Consider the following 16,935-nt stretch of genomic DNA (forward strand, 5'->3'; position numbering starts at 1 on the left):
GTTTCTAAATATATACAAACTTTTAGAATTTTAATTACGTTTTCAGATAATTATGGATAGTTTTCTTTGATACTTAAATTCTCAGGCCTACCATCCAGGCTGCATCAGAAACTGAGCCTGGGGCCCAGCAATCTATAGTTTAAGTTGTTCTCCAGGTGATACTGATACAAGACAAAGTCTGAGGACTTGTGATCTACTTTACATTGACTAATACAACTCTTAACTTCAGTTAGATCACTATGGAAGAGACAGCGGCAAGGTGAATCACTTCAGTGAATAAAACTCATACTTGATACCAATGGTTACTGTTTCTCTGTGTTGTACAACCCCATTACTTTTAAATTTGACACCTCTTTTGTTCGAGGGGTCACTATAAAAATGTACTAACTTTTTATGTCTGGTTTATGGTTGCTAGCCTATGGTGGAAATTGAATGCTTTAAAGTTCATTAAAAATGAACCCCCTCCAAATTATGTACTGCAAAACAAATACAGTGTCTACCCAGCTTTAAGAAATATATCACCTGATAAGAAAACTTACATAAAAAAAAGTAATGTCCTAATCTACAGTTTTACTTCAATGAATCAAGCTTCGCCATATAAAAGGTGATACAAAAGGAAACAGATTGATTTGTCTCCACAATCTGACCTAAATCAATCTAACCAACCTATGTATTACCTGCAAAGGCATTGATTATTTCAGCTTCCAGGTATTTTTGCTGGAATGCGTACTTTTACTGGAATGTGTAGCTCATAGAAACCCAGCACATTCTTCATACTGTTACTTTCTCTGTGATGTAATTTTCAGCTCCTTAGGCATAAAGAGTATATATAGCACTTTATCATTTTCTATTACTTCTAATGAGAGGAAACAATGTCCTTCTAAATACAGCACCAGGGCACCTGGGTGGCTCAATTGGTGAAGCGACCTTTATTTCAGCTCAGGTCATGATCTCATGGTTGTGACATTGAGTCTCACATCAGGCTCCACACTTGGGTAATGAGACTGCTTAAGATTTTCTCTCTCTCTCTCCCCATCTGTCCCTCTCCCTCTCTCTAAAAAAGAAACAAACAACAACAACAAACAAACAAGAAAAAAACCCAGCACCTTTTAAGGCACCATTAACAATTTCTTTATGATAGGTTTCATTAAGTATAAGAAGGCTGCCAGGGGCGCCTGGGTGGCTCATTTGGTTAGGTGATTGACTTCAGCTCAGGTCATGATCTCATGGTTCGTGAGTTCAAGTCCCACGTTGGGGCTGTGCTCACAGCTCAGAGCCTGGAGCCTGCTTCAGATTCTGTGTCTCCCCTCTCTCTCTACCCCTCCCCTGCTCATACTCTGTGTCTCTCTGTCTCTCAATAATAAATAAATGTTAAAAAAAAAAAGGCTGCCAGATTTCTGATACTGAAAAATTCAAGAAACTTTCAAAATATCATATTTTAAATAATGTCTGAAAAGAAAATTATTCACATGATTGTGAGTCCTTGTCATTATCTAAGCATCTAAAGTAATGATTAATAGAGACTAAAAAGTATTTACGGATTAAAAAGGGGTGGTCTTATGTGCCTGATTCTCTTTTGCATACATCAACTGAGAAAAAAACAAACTGGTAAATACTACTATGTCTATAGTCTACAGTAAAAATAAGTTTAGGCAGGAAAACAGATTATTCTAGAAACCCTAAAGATGGATAAAAATAACAGGAAAAAACTTCATTCATTTGTTCATTTTAAAAGCATTTACTAGGTGCCTACCAACTGCATAAAACATTTTACACTCCTTTCTCTCAAGTCCCAGGGAATAAACAAGCACATTAAGAAAGTAAATCTATAGATTTCGGTGTGCCTGGGTGGTTCAGTCGGTTAATTGTCCAACTCTCGAATTTGGCTCACGTCATGATCTCATGGTTCATGGGATTGATCCCCGCATCAAGTTCCACACTGTCAGGGCAGAACCGGCTTGGGATTCTCTCTCTCTCCCCCCTTCTCTCTGCCCCTCCCCCACTCTCTTTATCAAAATAAATATTTTTTTTTTAATGGCAAGTTGGGGTGCCTGGATGACTCAGTCAAAGTCTGACTTTGGCTCAGGTCATGATCTCATGGTTTGTGGGTTTGAGCCCCGCATGGGATTCTATGCTGAAGGAACCTGGAGCCTGCTTCAGATTCTGTGTCTCCCACTCTCTCTGCCCCATCTGTGCTCACACACTCTCTCTTTCTCAAAAATAAATAAACACTAAATATTTTTTTTAATAAAGTAAGTCTATAGATTTAGATTTTACAGTATTTTTAACCTACCAAACTAATTAACTTAAATACAAATAGCTTAGGAAGCATCACCATTTGAGTAGTAACTAAGTTCTCCCTATGGAAGATTTTGAACTATTGTGTTATATCCTAAGAAAAAAATAAAACACTTAAACAAAATATTTACTTTCAAAATATCAAGATTTACCTTAAAAAAGAATAACATTAAATCCACGATAAAATTGACTGTTTCTCTTTCATAAACCTTCCTATACTACTAAAATAAAGAGCCAATCAAAACAGAATTTAAAAGGCAGTAACTGAAAGGAGTTTGTATTTTTAAGAGTGGGAAAAAGAAATTTTTGAAATACATTAATTATACTTTTATCTCTAAAATTATGACTGCAAATAAAAAAGCTACATAAGCCAAAAAAGGAAGGCATTCTTCTTTCTTGGTAGTAAACCAACAAAGAAAACCATAATAGCTAGCCAGTCCTTAAGAAATGCTGACTATACGCTCGATACGTACAAAACCTTGCCCACATTATCTCATTCAACTCTAACACACCACAGGCAGAGAGGTTCTATTCTTATGGGCACATTCAGAAAAGAGACTGAGTCATAGAGAGAGACAACTTACCCAAAGTCACCCAATGGTGGAGGGGCAATTTAAAACTAAAGATGTTTACTTTAGATCCTGACACATTAACTCCTATGTGAGACTGTTCCTCAGAATTAAAAAAGGATGTGCATCAATTTGACATAAAGTTAAAGAATGATGAAGAAAAGTTTCCAATTAGGGAACAATGACTTTCTTACCTTCAGGCTTTGTGACAAAAGGTTCAGAGAGCATTACTCTGAAGTGCTGAGACAGACAAAGAGCCACCACCCCTCTCACTGTACAAATGGACAGCTCCAGATTAGAAGAGCCATCCTCAGGAACTACAGGGAACTTTCCATTTACTACAGATATCTAGCTCCTTGTTTTCATTTATGAATGTTTTTCACTTATTTATATACTGATATAAATGTTCATTCTGTTATAAAGTCTGTAAATCATAAACAATAAAGTTTTTCAGTTATACCAGTCCTGGTTTTTCCCCCTCAAATTTTAAAAAATAAACAATAAAAAAATTTTTCCCCACAATTGAGATAAACCCAAATCAGGCTTTGAGTCCTGTCACAATCAAATAACCCTGAACAAACTTCTCAAAGCTTCCTCAAAAGATACCAGCTCTGAAAGAAATTTACGTTTCCAATCCCATTCTAGAGCTTACATTTTTAATTTCTTGCCCAAATAATGCTACATCACTGCATTGATAAGTGAAATACCATTCACTCCAAATTTGCTTCAGGAAAACAATGTTTTAAGTGACCACAGGGCAATACACTGACAAAGGAATTAACAGACTGTCACATTTATGGTGGACACACAATGCCCTCTGCTGGACAAGCTGAGGATACTTCAACCAAGCTCAAGTATCAACACACCAATAAACCCAGGCAAAAAAATTTCTGGGAAATCTGTAATTGAGTCTCATATTTTGCCTTTTTGCACATTATTGTTGTATACATTTTGAAATTTTTTCTATGCAGTGAAACATTTTCCTCCACACACTTCTAAAGTTATCAATCTGACCCTCTTGTGTCTCATCTAAGTTTACAGGTGGAACAGTGTGTTAGGGGCAAATCTCCAAGAGATCCCCAATAAAATGAAATCTAAGTATCTTCTTCCTCTCTGCTCCATCTCTCATGCCAAGGAACTGGGCACAGAAGAATCAGTGGAACTCTGATTACAATTCCAAACCACTTTCATCTGAAAGCAAAGTCATGGATACTACACCTGCTCAAGCTGGCAGATAAGAAGACAAAAGGTATTTTATTCTGAAGAATGGGAGCAATGTTACTTATAATAAAAACTGCACCATCAACACTGAGACTGGAGAGTTACATAAGAGAATCTAAAGTTTTAAAGTTTTAATACGTCACAGTCTGTGCCTAAGACATAGTAGATCTAAAATACACAATGGAGGAGCTTCATGATACTTGAGGCATTTTTTAACTACAAGTTCTAAGGTGTATTTCCTGCAATGAACCACATTCAAAATTCATGTATATAATTTAATATGTAATACTTGTCTAAATTATACAAAGTCTAATTATATCACATGTGTAAAAACCACTTTGAAATATAAACTGTCAGTAAAAAATGACTATAAACACAAAACATTTTAAAATAAATTATTACAAATTTTTAGAGGTTGAGGAATACATCATACTTGCATTTGTCCTGATATAATTGGTATTTCCTTATATAATCTAATTTCATTAAAACTAAACTTGAAAATTAAAGGCATTAATCCTAGCAAGTAAGACTTAAAATGCTAACTGTATGATATCAATAATGAAATAATTAAAGACCAGTTAAGAAAAAATAACCAAAAGAAATGCCGTTTCAAAAGAAAGAGAACATGTCTCATCTAGCACATTGTAAGTTTTTGATTTTTAAAGTCATATTTAGAGCACCCTCTAGTGGAAAACTGGTGACAAGATGCTTAAAACCTGCTTCTGAAATTTTATATTCTATTTCCATTAAAACAAATTAATTGTGAACTGGACCACAGAAGTGTATGAAATAGACTCTGATTTCCAAATCTTATTTTTAAAAATCCCCAACAACACATACACACACACACACACACACACACACACACACACAGAGCAGTTCTCAAAGTCCAAAAGAAAAAGGTCTATCATTTATCAATTTCCAAAAGAAGAGACAAGGTATGTGACAAGATACGTGAAAATAACATTATAGATGTAATGGCACTCTATACATTAAATAACTGCATTGTAGTTATAAAATAATTATAAAATAATTTCAATACAAAAACCAACAGAATCACTTTGGTACTTTGATTCTTGTGGTTAAAAGATTCAATTAAAATATCAGAGCATTAAGGAACAACACAGGAAAACTTTTTCCAAATTAAAATTCTCTCCAAATACACCATAACATTTTCTAAATATCCTCTGCTACACTGGCAAATTTGGCGAGAACCTCCACAACATTCTGTGGTCCTAGTTACTACAGGGACAGCCTGGCCTTGACACAGACATGAATCCCACATGCAAATTCTGTCACAGATAATTTTTCACACTAATATATGAAATTCTAGATTATGTGAATTAATAATTATATATTAATAATTAGACTACATTTGATATATTAAATTACATTTGATGTGTTAAATTCTTGGTATCACAATCTGGAGGAATACTAACAAAACAGAAAATGTTCTTACCTGAGAGACCATTTTAAGAGTAATTTAAAATCTATTTTCTGTGGAAGACTGAAGAAACTTGAATTATTTAGCCCAGGGAAGAAAAGACTACACAGAAGAGAAGAATTATTTACTCATTCATTAATTCAACAGTGATCTATCAATCACTTTAGCTAGGTGTTGTTCAAGGTTCTGGAGGAATGGTAGCAAACTGGATGGACAAGGTCCCTGCTCTCATGGAACCTGCATCCTGAATGGGAGAAGATGATGAGGAGATCAACAAGCTCCATGAGGACCTGGATTTGTGTCTGTTCTGTTCATTTTGGTATCCCCAGAACCCAGAACAATACCAGACACATAGCAGTTGCTCAATAAATCTTTGTTTTATCGTACAAAAAATGATAAATTTGGCTGGTGGTAAGTGCTTTAAAGAAACCGAAACAATAATAGAGAGTAATGGAGAAGGGTGGTGTGGCAAGTACATTTCAGAAGCCATTTCAGATCAGAGAGTTAGAAAAGGCTATTCTAAGGAGATGCCACTCAAACTTAGACTCAATAACCAAAGTCAGATTTGCAAAGATCTGAGAGAAGAGCTTTCCAGAGAGAAAAACAAGGGCATTAGTCTGAGGCAGGAGTATTGACATTATACAATCAAATTGGTCAGTGTGGGCAAGCCACAAGCACCACAGTAAAGAGTTCAGATTTTATTCAAATAGTTTGGGCAAAAGATGGTAGTGGCTTCAAATGGAGTCAAAGGAGTGGAAATGAAGAGAGTGGATCACTTCATGATCCACTTTGGAGGTGAAGAGTAGACAAGATTTGCTAATAGGTTTGATATGTGAAATGAGGCCAAGAGTGGAATTAAAAATGACTCTTAAGCCTGGGGCTTAAACAACTGGCTGGATGATGTTGCAATTTACTGAGATGGGAAAAAATTAGGTGAGGAGCAGGTATTATTAAGCAGGTAGTGGAGGAAGGGAACAACTTTTACAACTGACCATATAATTTGGATGTCAAGTGAGTGGTTGGATATTTCAGTCTGAAGCTTAATGAAATGGACTAAAGTACAGTGCTGTAAGTTTGAAAGGTGTTTGCTTCAAGATGGTGTTAAAGCCAAGGGGCTAAATAATTATCACGAAGAGGGGGATGAGAATGATTATTCCATGGAACTCCAAGGGGAAAAGCAAAAAATTAAAGACAGGGGTTAATGTGAGCTCATTCTAACACTAACTAGAGTTGTAAGTAAGGAAGTAAGTAAGTAACACTGTAAGTAAGCAGTAAGTAACACTAACTCAACTGCTTGCATACATTATTATGGGCTTTCCCCCAAAGGTGGCATTTTCAGAAGGAAGAGCGAGAAGACCACCCATAGAATTACTACTGAAGTGATTCTTTGTAAGGAATGGGAGTTTTTGGGGCACCTAGGTGGCTTAGTCAGTTGAGTGTCCAGCTCTTGATTTCAGCTCAGGTCATGACCCCGGGGTCGTGAGATTAAGCCCACGCTGAGCGTGGAATCTGCTTGGGATTCATTCTCTCTCTCTTTCTCTCTCCACACACACACACACACACACACACACACACCTCTTCCCCTAGCTTGTGCTCTCAAAATAAATAAATAAATAAAAATTAAAAAAAAATAAAAAAGAATGGGAGTTTCTTTCAAAGGTACCATATGAAGGGACTTTTAAGACTATATGATTTTTCAGGGGTGCCTGGGTGGGTCAGTCAGGTAAGCATCCAACTTTGGCTCAGGTCATGATCTCAACAGTTCGTGGGTTTAAGCCCTGCATCAGGCTCTCTGCTTTCTGCACAGAGCCTGCTTTGCATCCTCTGTCTCCGTCTCTCTCTGCCCCTCCTCCACTTGTGGACTCTCTCTCCTCCCTCTGTCTCTCTCTGCCCCTCCTGTGCTCATGAGCTCTGTCTCTCTCTCTCTCTCTCTCTCTCTCTTAAAAATAAACATTTTAAAAAAAAGACTATTTGACTTTTCTTCACTTATGCAATGTGCCTACCACATTTTGCAACTTATTTTGTTTTATGCAACTTACTTTGTTTTACTAAGCAGATTCCACAGTAAAAATCACCAGCATATAAAATATATACATCTACTGGTGGCCATGATTTGATACCTGTTTTTGTTAGCAAAAGGTTATCCAGGTGTCTGTCTCCAACTCCAAGTATGTATGTAATCACGCAATATCCAGCTGCAAATAACAGTTAAAAAATTGTGAAAACACACGCAAACCAGGTCAAACATACAAATGAGTATAAAAGCAGTCTGTGTTACTTTCATTTCAATTTAATTACTATTTTTTGATTTATCACCCAAATTCTCAATTGTGTAATTTTCTTTGACTCTATGAAGAGTTTATCAGTTGAAACTCAATATAAATTGCTATTTGCATGAGAAATAACATCTTGTAGAATTTTGTCAAATTATAAAAGTCATTTCTATCAAAAGTTAATTCAGTCTTCAGGAACCTTAATTATAATACGATTCTCCCATTTCTCATTTCAAATTGGACACATGTTACAGATGACAGCAGAAAAAAGAAGTGTCTACAGAAATACACATAATGAAGTCAAGCATCCCACAACCCTATTATCTATAAGATAACAAAAGTAAATGTGGGTTTAAAAGAAAAATCTTTGGAGAAACAATCGTGAAGTGCCAGCAGATAGAAAAACAATTAAATTCACTTGAGTGGTAAAGGCGCTTAAGAAGTTCACAGCACAATCTTCTAAAGTATTAAGAAAAATTACATGAGCAGGGCTAGGGGCAGAGTCACTGGCTCTATCTTTATTCTTTTGCCTTTCTCTTCTAAAAAGTCTGGAAACCTGCCATGTGTTGAAAATTCTCAAATAAAATTAAGCAAATATCACCTTTATGAAGATTATTTTTTCCATTCTATTTCTCTTATTATTAATGTAACAAGAAACATAACTTATAAACATATACATGGCTATATCAGTATTTACAAAAGCATGTTTATTTCAGTTAATATGTAGGAAAAAGACTGGACCACCTGTTAATGACCAAATTAATTTCACTGGACTAATCATTAATTATTAATTAATTAATCATAGTTACAACTTACTGAAAGCTAGTCCCTTAGGCAGGCACATTACATTCATCATCTCTAGCCCTTTAATGATGCCAGTTAAGTATTGTAACTATCCTTCTAATGAAAATATCTCAGGCTCCAGAAGTTAACGAGATTCTCCAAGGTCACTAGGCTGGGATTTGAACCTAACTCTCACTCTAAAGTCCTTGGCTCAAGCCACTTCTGCATCGTATAACTCCTGTTCCCCAAAGTGGCTATTTAGACAGATGCAACACTCAAGATATTTAAGTTCAAGTGTATTTGTTTAGAATAACTAACCATAGACTAATTACAGGTGAAATTATACATTTTATATATTTCAAAATGTATCCGTATGTACAGAATGAATGAAAGCACACTATTACCCAAAAAATGCTTCTAATCATATTACTGGTCTACTAACAATTTTCACTAAACTGTAACAAATCAGTTATTCTCAAAATATAGCCTGCAGTGTGACAGGAACTACTAGTTTGCCTACACACTATCTAATCTGTTTCTTCCTTAAAACAAAACCAGGATCTGGGAGACAAGACCATGCCTAGGTAAAAGACTGTATTTCCCAGCCTCACCTGCACTTAGGCATGTCCAGGGAACTATAAGCAAATGTAGGTTTGTGATGAGCATGTTTAAAGATGGGGCTGGCTGAGCTGGGAAGTGAGCCTTTTAGGTTTCTTCTCCTGGTTGGCTGGACTGCAAATATGTTGACTGCATTTGCAATAGTCATTTGGGACCACTGGGAGAAGGCCAAGAGAATCACAAAGACCTTGGTTGGCCCTAACATCCATAAGCAGCTAAAGCAACTACAATGACTGACATCTGGGCTTCTTACAAAAAAGAAAATGACTTGTGTGTGTACATCACTATAGATTATGTTAACTTCAGCTGAATACAATTGTTGACACATTAAGTGGTCCACTGAGGGACTTGAGGGCCACTTACATAAAGGGTGAGCAAATACAGCTTGACGGCCAAAATGGGACCTCCTCTGTTTTTATATTTTATAGAGTTTACTGGAACTCAGCCACGTCCATTCATTTACCTATTTCTTGAGCACGACACTGGTCTGGCTGAATGGCTACAACAGAGATCATGTGGCCTAAAAATCCTAAAATACTTACTATGAGGAAGGTTGTAGAAAGAAACTAATTTGACTCTTGCTAGGAAACTGCTCTTCAAAATGTGATGCACAGACTGGCAGCATCACTCTCCCCTAGAAGCTTCTTAAAAATGCAAACCCTTAGGGCCCACTTGAGTCCTGCTGCATCAGAATTTCTCGGGGCAGTGCTAGAAAGTGATTGCTATACACACCACAGTTTGTGTACTCCCTTCTGCTTTAATGTACTAGAATCCCCTGGGAATCCTGTTAAAATGAAGATTCTAATCAAAACATCAGGGGCAAGGCCTGGGATTCTGTTAATACAAACAAGTTCCCAGATGAAGCCAATGCTGCTGGTCCAGGGATTACAGTGGTAATGCTGGAGTGGTGCTGCTCTAAAACTGCTGCAAAATATGCAATCCACAAACGACTAATGGCCCTCCACTCCGACATCAGTGAGCGCCGTGCTAAAGGAAATTCATAAAGAGAACACATAAGAACTTAGGACACCGAGCTCTCTAATACGTAAGTCACTTAGCAATCTGGCTGCCACTCAATACTTGTGAAGGACAGAAAACTCCTGATAATGTGCATCAGAACGTTGTTAAAACACTGGCAATTTTCCAAAAGAACATCACTGTGTATCAATATACTTGAATTGTTGTATGGTGCAGCTTATCTTTTGGTTCATTATAAATTAGTTTTATCATTATTTACTTTGTTTCATTGTTTAGCTACCTCTACAGAGTAATGATTCACATGTGTAGCAACAGTACATTTGACCTAAAATTTTTACACAACTAGACATGCCATGAATTTTGCCTGTCTCTACTGACAAAGCAAGATGTTTTTATATACTACTTTCTATCATCACATTTGCTTTTACAGTAATTATTACTGGATTATTTTCCAATGGAAATGGGAAATGTATGGGAAAGAGCCTTTACCCTGCCTCAGTGGGTTAAGGTCATAAATATGTTTAAGGGTCATTTTAATAGATGTTTTTGGTTTTTTCTTTTAAAGTTTATTTGTTTTGAGAGAGAGCGAGCGAGTGCACAACCAGGGGAGGGGCAGAGAGAAAGGGGGAGAGAGAATCCCAAGCAGGCTCCATGCTAATAGCAGGACACAGAGCTCGATCCCACAAACTATGAGGCCGTGACCTGAGCCAAAATCAAGAGCCAGACACTTAACCAACTGACCCACCCAGGCACCGCTGTTTTGTTTTGTTTTGTTTTGTTTTTTTTAAGTCAAGTGAGATAACATATGATCTTCTCTCTTTCATATGTATATAAATGGGGGAGGGGGGTGGTGAAATCAGGGTGTTCCAATAATTCAAAGTATCAATGCTTAAGAGAGAACATGCTGGAAAGGACATGAATTAAGAGTCAGATGATCCCCAGAAATTTTTAAAGCACAGATAACAGATTCAGAACAATATGAGATGGCAAAGAGTAGATTGTCCAAGAGAATTTTGTCCAGAGGATGCTGCCCATTAGTGTTTTGAGCCCATATGAAATGCACAATATCTTTAAATTGGTATTATAATACAACTTTGATGTAAAATTCAGAGAAATATTAGGGAACCAAATGATAGTATCTCCCTTTACTTGACAAAAATATATTTGTAAAAATAATTAATGTTATATTTACTTGTATGAAATATACTTGATACCTTGCATAATCTGGAAAAAAACTGTCACCAAAACTATTATCACTTTCTTCTTACACTCTGCCAAAAATCTAAAACTTTACTTTCTAAAATGAAACTTATACATACATCTATATGATAATGTCCAACAATCAGATTCTAGTACAAAGTAGCAACTTATTGATCACTAAATCCTCTAATGAAAAACTCAAATAATGGCTTTCAATCTCCAATATACCAAACACCCTAAAATACAAATGATTATTTTGTAACACAACAAGATACAAAGGAAAAAGAAGGCTATTCAAAATAAGATGAAGAGAAGGCTTGCCATCAAATCGATTATCAGGAAAGGAATAAAAGTACGATATTGGGGAAAGAAAGGAGCAAGATCCAATTTGAACTGAAGTATCCAAGAGGTGCAATTAATTAATTAACTTATGTCTTTATTTTTGAGAGAGAGAGAGAGAGAGTGCATGAGCATGCAGGAGAGGGAAAGAGGGAGGAGAGAATCTTAAGCAGGCTCCACACCCAGCGCAGAACCTGATCTCAGGACTGTGAGATCATGACCTGAGCTGAAATCAAGAGTCAGATGCTCAACTGACTGAGACACCCAGGTGCCCCCAAGAAGTTCAATTTGAAATGGCTATTTTTTTATATGAAAAACCCAGTCATATTTTCATTAGGTCTTGGAAAAAAATAGAACATTACATAAAAGGTACAACAATTACGACATGCAACCATAATATACTGTTCCAGTAATTTTACTAAGAGTGAGCAGGGCTTTCAAAATTTTAGTCAATATTTATAGATAGTATGTGTGTGTATATATTTCAAGCAGAAAAAGTTAGCATTCATTTATTAAATAGATTCATGATGTTAAAGAGTTTTCAGTAATTAGGCGTGGTGGACTAAAGAATAGCCACACATTCTTTAACGTGCTTTTCACTCAAGGTGGGAACTATAACCACTCCCTTTGGGTCCGGGCAAGCTCTGTGACTGCTTTGACCAAGAGATTATGACAGAATGACAAATGACCAGCTTCCCAGTCCAAGCCATCAGAAACCAACAATTTCTACTTTCTGTTTCTTAGAATACTTCCTCTTGGAACCCAGCTCTGAGAACCCCAAGCCACAGAGAAGCCACGTACAGGACACTTGACAGACAAGTCTTGATATAAAAGACAGTATGAACTATGAACTGTCATGTGAGTGATCTTAGATGTCCTGCCTAGTCTTTAGATGATACGTAATTTTTTCAGAACACAGAAAACAAGAGTTGAAGGTCAAAAAAAAATAGGAAAGAAGAGAAAGGGGAAAAGGAAAGAAGAAAAGAAGGAAAGCAGGGAAGGAGAGAAAGAAAAGAGAAATACAGAGTTGGGAGAGCAAGGGGAACTAAAAGAAATAATACATTTTCTCTAGAATGTTTCAATAATTTTTTTTTAGTCTTTAAATCTAAAAATACACTGTACATGGTCATTTTTAAGGGAGAGCACAGTTACACGTACCACGTTATATTCCTTCAGTAAAAATACAATTAAAACCATAAAGGATTTTAATATACACATACATGTTTTATTTCAGTGCTTTTAAAGTTCCCAGCAATATTACATTTTCTTTATACTTCTCAGCCAACTAGATGTACTTATTTACATATCATCTAGTATAAATTTGGGAGTAAATTATGTTGTCTAAAATAATCTGGAATACTACCTCATAGGAACATTGTGAAAAATTTTTAAATGTCATGTATAAGAATCAGTTTATAAGCCATTAAATGATATGAAAGTTTAAATACAACTGTTACATGTGTCTAATGTCCCTTACCTACTTTGCCTTAGGTATAAATAGGAACTTAAAACAGGAACAACTTATATACCATATCCCATCCAGGGCTAACTCTAGTGTCAACTCCTTTACTAACCCTCTTTTAAACAATCTAGCTATTAAAAGCAAAAACAAATAAAACAAACAAACAAAAAACTGCTTAAGAAAATTAAAAAATCCTCTAGAACACAAACTTCATGAGGATAGGTAGGCATAAATGGTCGAAACGATATGAATTAATCCCTCTGGCATTCTACTACCTACCTATTTCCAGGAAGGGACCATAAAATAAAGTATCATGAGAGGCATCCTCCTAACATAGCTCTTCAGATTTATCTAAAGCATAATTATTGCTGAGACTTTTCCCACAGTCTCTTTAATTGTAGTTACTCAAACACAGGGAAAATCTTGGAGAAAATTAACAGCTTCCAGGAAGAGATAACTTGTAATAATAACACAGTTAACTGATTGCAAAGATACATTCACCAAAGACTAAACAGAATTTATACCTTGTTAATTACTATTATGTCAAAACATTAATTGACTTCTTCTATCAGTATATCTTTTAGTCATCTTCTTATAGAGAATTGAAATGTTATGATCTGAATGTCTTTGTGGCCCCCAAAATTCACATGTTGAAATCGTACCGCCCAGGGGCGCCTGGGTGGCGCAGTCGGTTAAGCGTCCGACTTCAGCCAGGTCACAATCTCGCGGTCCGGGAGTTCGAGCCCCGCGTCAGGCTCTGGGCTGATGGCTCAGAGCCTGGAGCCTGATTCCGATTCTGTGTCTCCCTCTCTCTCTGCCCCTCCCCCGTTCATGCTCTGTCTCTCTCTGTCCCAAAAATAAATAAACGTTGGAAAAAAAATTTAAAAAAAAAAAAAAAAAAAAGAAATCGTACCGCCCAATGTAATGGTATTAGGGGGTGCTTAAATCATTAGGGTAGACCCCTCATGAATGAGATTAGTGCTCTCTAAAAGGAGAGTCCACACAGCTCCCTCGCCCATTCTGCCAGATGAAGATACAACAAAAAGTCTTCTCCCCAAAAAGGGCCGTCAACTGACCAAGTAGGTACCTTATCTTGGACTTCCAGCCTACAAGCCACCTCGTCTCTGGTATTTTGTTAGAGCAGCCCACATGGAGTAAGATAAAATCCTACAATGTACTAATGTGTATGAATATAGCAACATCAGGATAGCCTATTTCCTTGACTTCAGTGCATCAGTGGAAACTAGAGCTTGAAAAACTTACCACAGCTTTTAACATAAGTGTCCATAACTTCAGCACTGATTCCATTTGGTCCATTCTCACTCGGTGCATATTTTCTAAAGAAGTTCTGAAAAGATATAATTTACATGTTTACAAACTCAATACAATCCTTAACAAATCAGACATTTTGCAATTGTAAAACATGACCAAGTGCCTGGCCTCATGTTTAGTCAATAATTACAAAATGTGGACTTTAAAAAGCATATTCTAAGAATCAGTCGTACTACTGTGCTTGCAGACAGTTAAGATAAAAAAAAGTAGGCTGCTACTTTTACACCTTAGGGAAAACATTACATGAAATGAATTTACTTTTATTTCTCTATACTCTATCACTTTTTTTTTCACTTTTCTTCTGAATGTAAACAATTCAGAGGGGTTTTTTGTATCATACATTCTCCTTAAAGTGAACATGAGTTATTGAAATTACTTTTTAAGTGTAGCTACTGAAACACTGTTAGCATTAACAAACTTCCAGTTATAAACCAAATAAGTCAAGGGGATATAAACTACAGCACAGGGAATATAGTCAATAATATTGCTTATAATAACTATGTGTGGTCACAGACGGTAACTAGATTTATGGTGATCATTTCATAATGTATGTAATTGTCAAAATCACTGTGTTGTACACCTGAAAGTAATATAATACTGTATGTCAATGATACATCAATAATAATAATTAAAAAAAAAGCTCAATAAAAATGATTAGAAAGTGCCAATAATTCCCAGGGGAAATTGATGGAAAGATAAATATAAGAGAGATGCTAACTGAACAAAAGAATTATAGGGACACAATACATGCACTAGAGTGTCCAAAGAGTCTGGAAACAGTGGGGAAAATAATGTTTTGTTTTGTTTCTGATTACCAACTAGAACTATTCCCTTACATGTAGATGTCAAAGAAAAACAGAATATACTATTTGAAAACACAAGTAACATGCTGTTTAAAAAAAAAAAAAAAAGTTTACCCTATGTTTCAGCTTTTCTGAACACCCTTGGGCTTGACAAAGGATCTATGCCTAGAATATATAAAGAACTCCTATAAATCAATAAGACCCAAACAACCCCAGAGGAAAATGAACAAAAGATGTAAATAAGGACTCCACAGAAGAAATGCATAGCCTACGCATATATTTCTTAATGTTCAACCTGTGATAATTAGGGAAAACTAAAACTACAATACCAAATTTAAAAGTCTGACAATATTAACATTAGGCAAAGATGTATAGCAATGAGAAACAGAATAACTTCCCAAAAACAACTATTTTAGAAAATACGTTTTAATTGTCTACTGAAGTTGAACATGAGAATAACCTCTGACTCAGCAAAACTATTTACACAGATCAGACATGAAACCAAGAATCAATATACCAACTGCACTGTCCTTATTTTACCAAATCACAACTGCACACAGCAACATAATAACTAATAACTTTATTAAATAATAATTTCAGTTAGAAACTATGTTAAAGCTCTACATACACTTCACCTCATTTTCAGGTACTAATCCTAGAGGCAGATACTATTAAATTATTATCCAAATTTCACAGATGCAAAAACTGAGACCTAAAGGGTATGTTAGGAGGTCAACAACTCTGACAAGTTTGTTAGATGGAATCATAGACTCAACATATGGTTGTACCACAAGTGACACTTATTAAAGCAAAAGTATACACAGTAGAATCAGGACAGGGAAAATACACGGGCAAAGTCTGGAGAAATCCATGTGTCAGCCTCCTGGCTCTCTTCTATGAGGGGATATGCTGAGCATACTTACTACTTTTCTCCAATGCCAATTTAAAAAAAAAAAAAAAAAGGCAATAATCTGGGTGCAATGTTTCTGTCCAGGGAAGCCCATTATAGACTCAGCACTCAAGGTTTTTACTGGGGGCTGGTCATAAAGTCACCCTCTGTCTAGCAACTGTTAAAATTCAAGAAGGAAAGCAAGTTGTTCACTGTAAATCAAATTATTTGTACAGTCTAGGCACACTGAACCACTCTTATCAGAGAACACAGGAATAACACACTGAAAGCCAAGTTCCCAGATACCAGTCAAAGGCTAACTTAGCAAGCAGACCTTTCTAAAGGTAATAGCCTCAGGTCTGCTCTGTTAACTCTTCTGTGCACAAAGGGTTAAGAAGTGACTCAAGGTTACACAGCTGGAAAACTGCATAGCAAAACATCAACCCTAGGCAGTTTAATGTTCTGAGCCCCAGCTATTTGCTTTTCTTTTTTTTCCCATTCCCCCATTCACCCCCCTGCTGCTAATGTTCTGTTTGTTCTCTACAGTTAAAAGTCTGTTTTTTGATCTGTCTCTCTTTATTTCCTTTGTTCATTTGTTTTGTTTCTTAAATTATGCATAGGAGTGAAATCATATGGTATTTGTCTTTCTCTGACTAGCTTATTTCACTTATCATTATACCCTCTAGATCCTGCCATGCTGTTGCAAATGGCAAGATTTTATTCTTT

At 36.1% G+C, this 16,935-nt stretch overlaps 1 protein-coding gene across 1 annotated transcript in view; it reads right to left on the bottom strand.

The window, feature by feature from the left end:
- Window positions 1-16,935, bottom strand: part of PIK3C3 (phosphatidylinositol 3-kinase catalytic subunit type 3) — a 147,775-nt gene that overhangs the window by 35,509 nt on the left and 95,331 nt on the right. The window contains exons 20-21 of the mRNA XM_047086907.1: window positions 14,449-14,533; window positions 7,653-7,727 (exon numbers count right to left, since the gene is read on the bottom strand). Coding sequence (XP_046942863.1) covers window positions 7,653-7,727; window positions 14,449-14,533 — 160 coding nt within the window. The remainder of the gene's footprint in view (window positions 1-7,652; window positions 7,728-14,448; window positions 14,534-16,935) is intronic.

Source organism: Lynx rufus, unplaced genomic scaffold (genome assembly GCF_022079265.1).
Source record: "Lynx rufus isolate CCGP_SWC_20201006 ecotype Redwood Valley unplaced genomic scaffold, mLynRuf1.p SCAF_22, whole genome shotgun sequence".
NCBI lineage: Eukaryota > Metazoa > Chordata > Mammalia > Carnivora > Felidae > Lynx > Lynx rufus.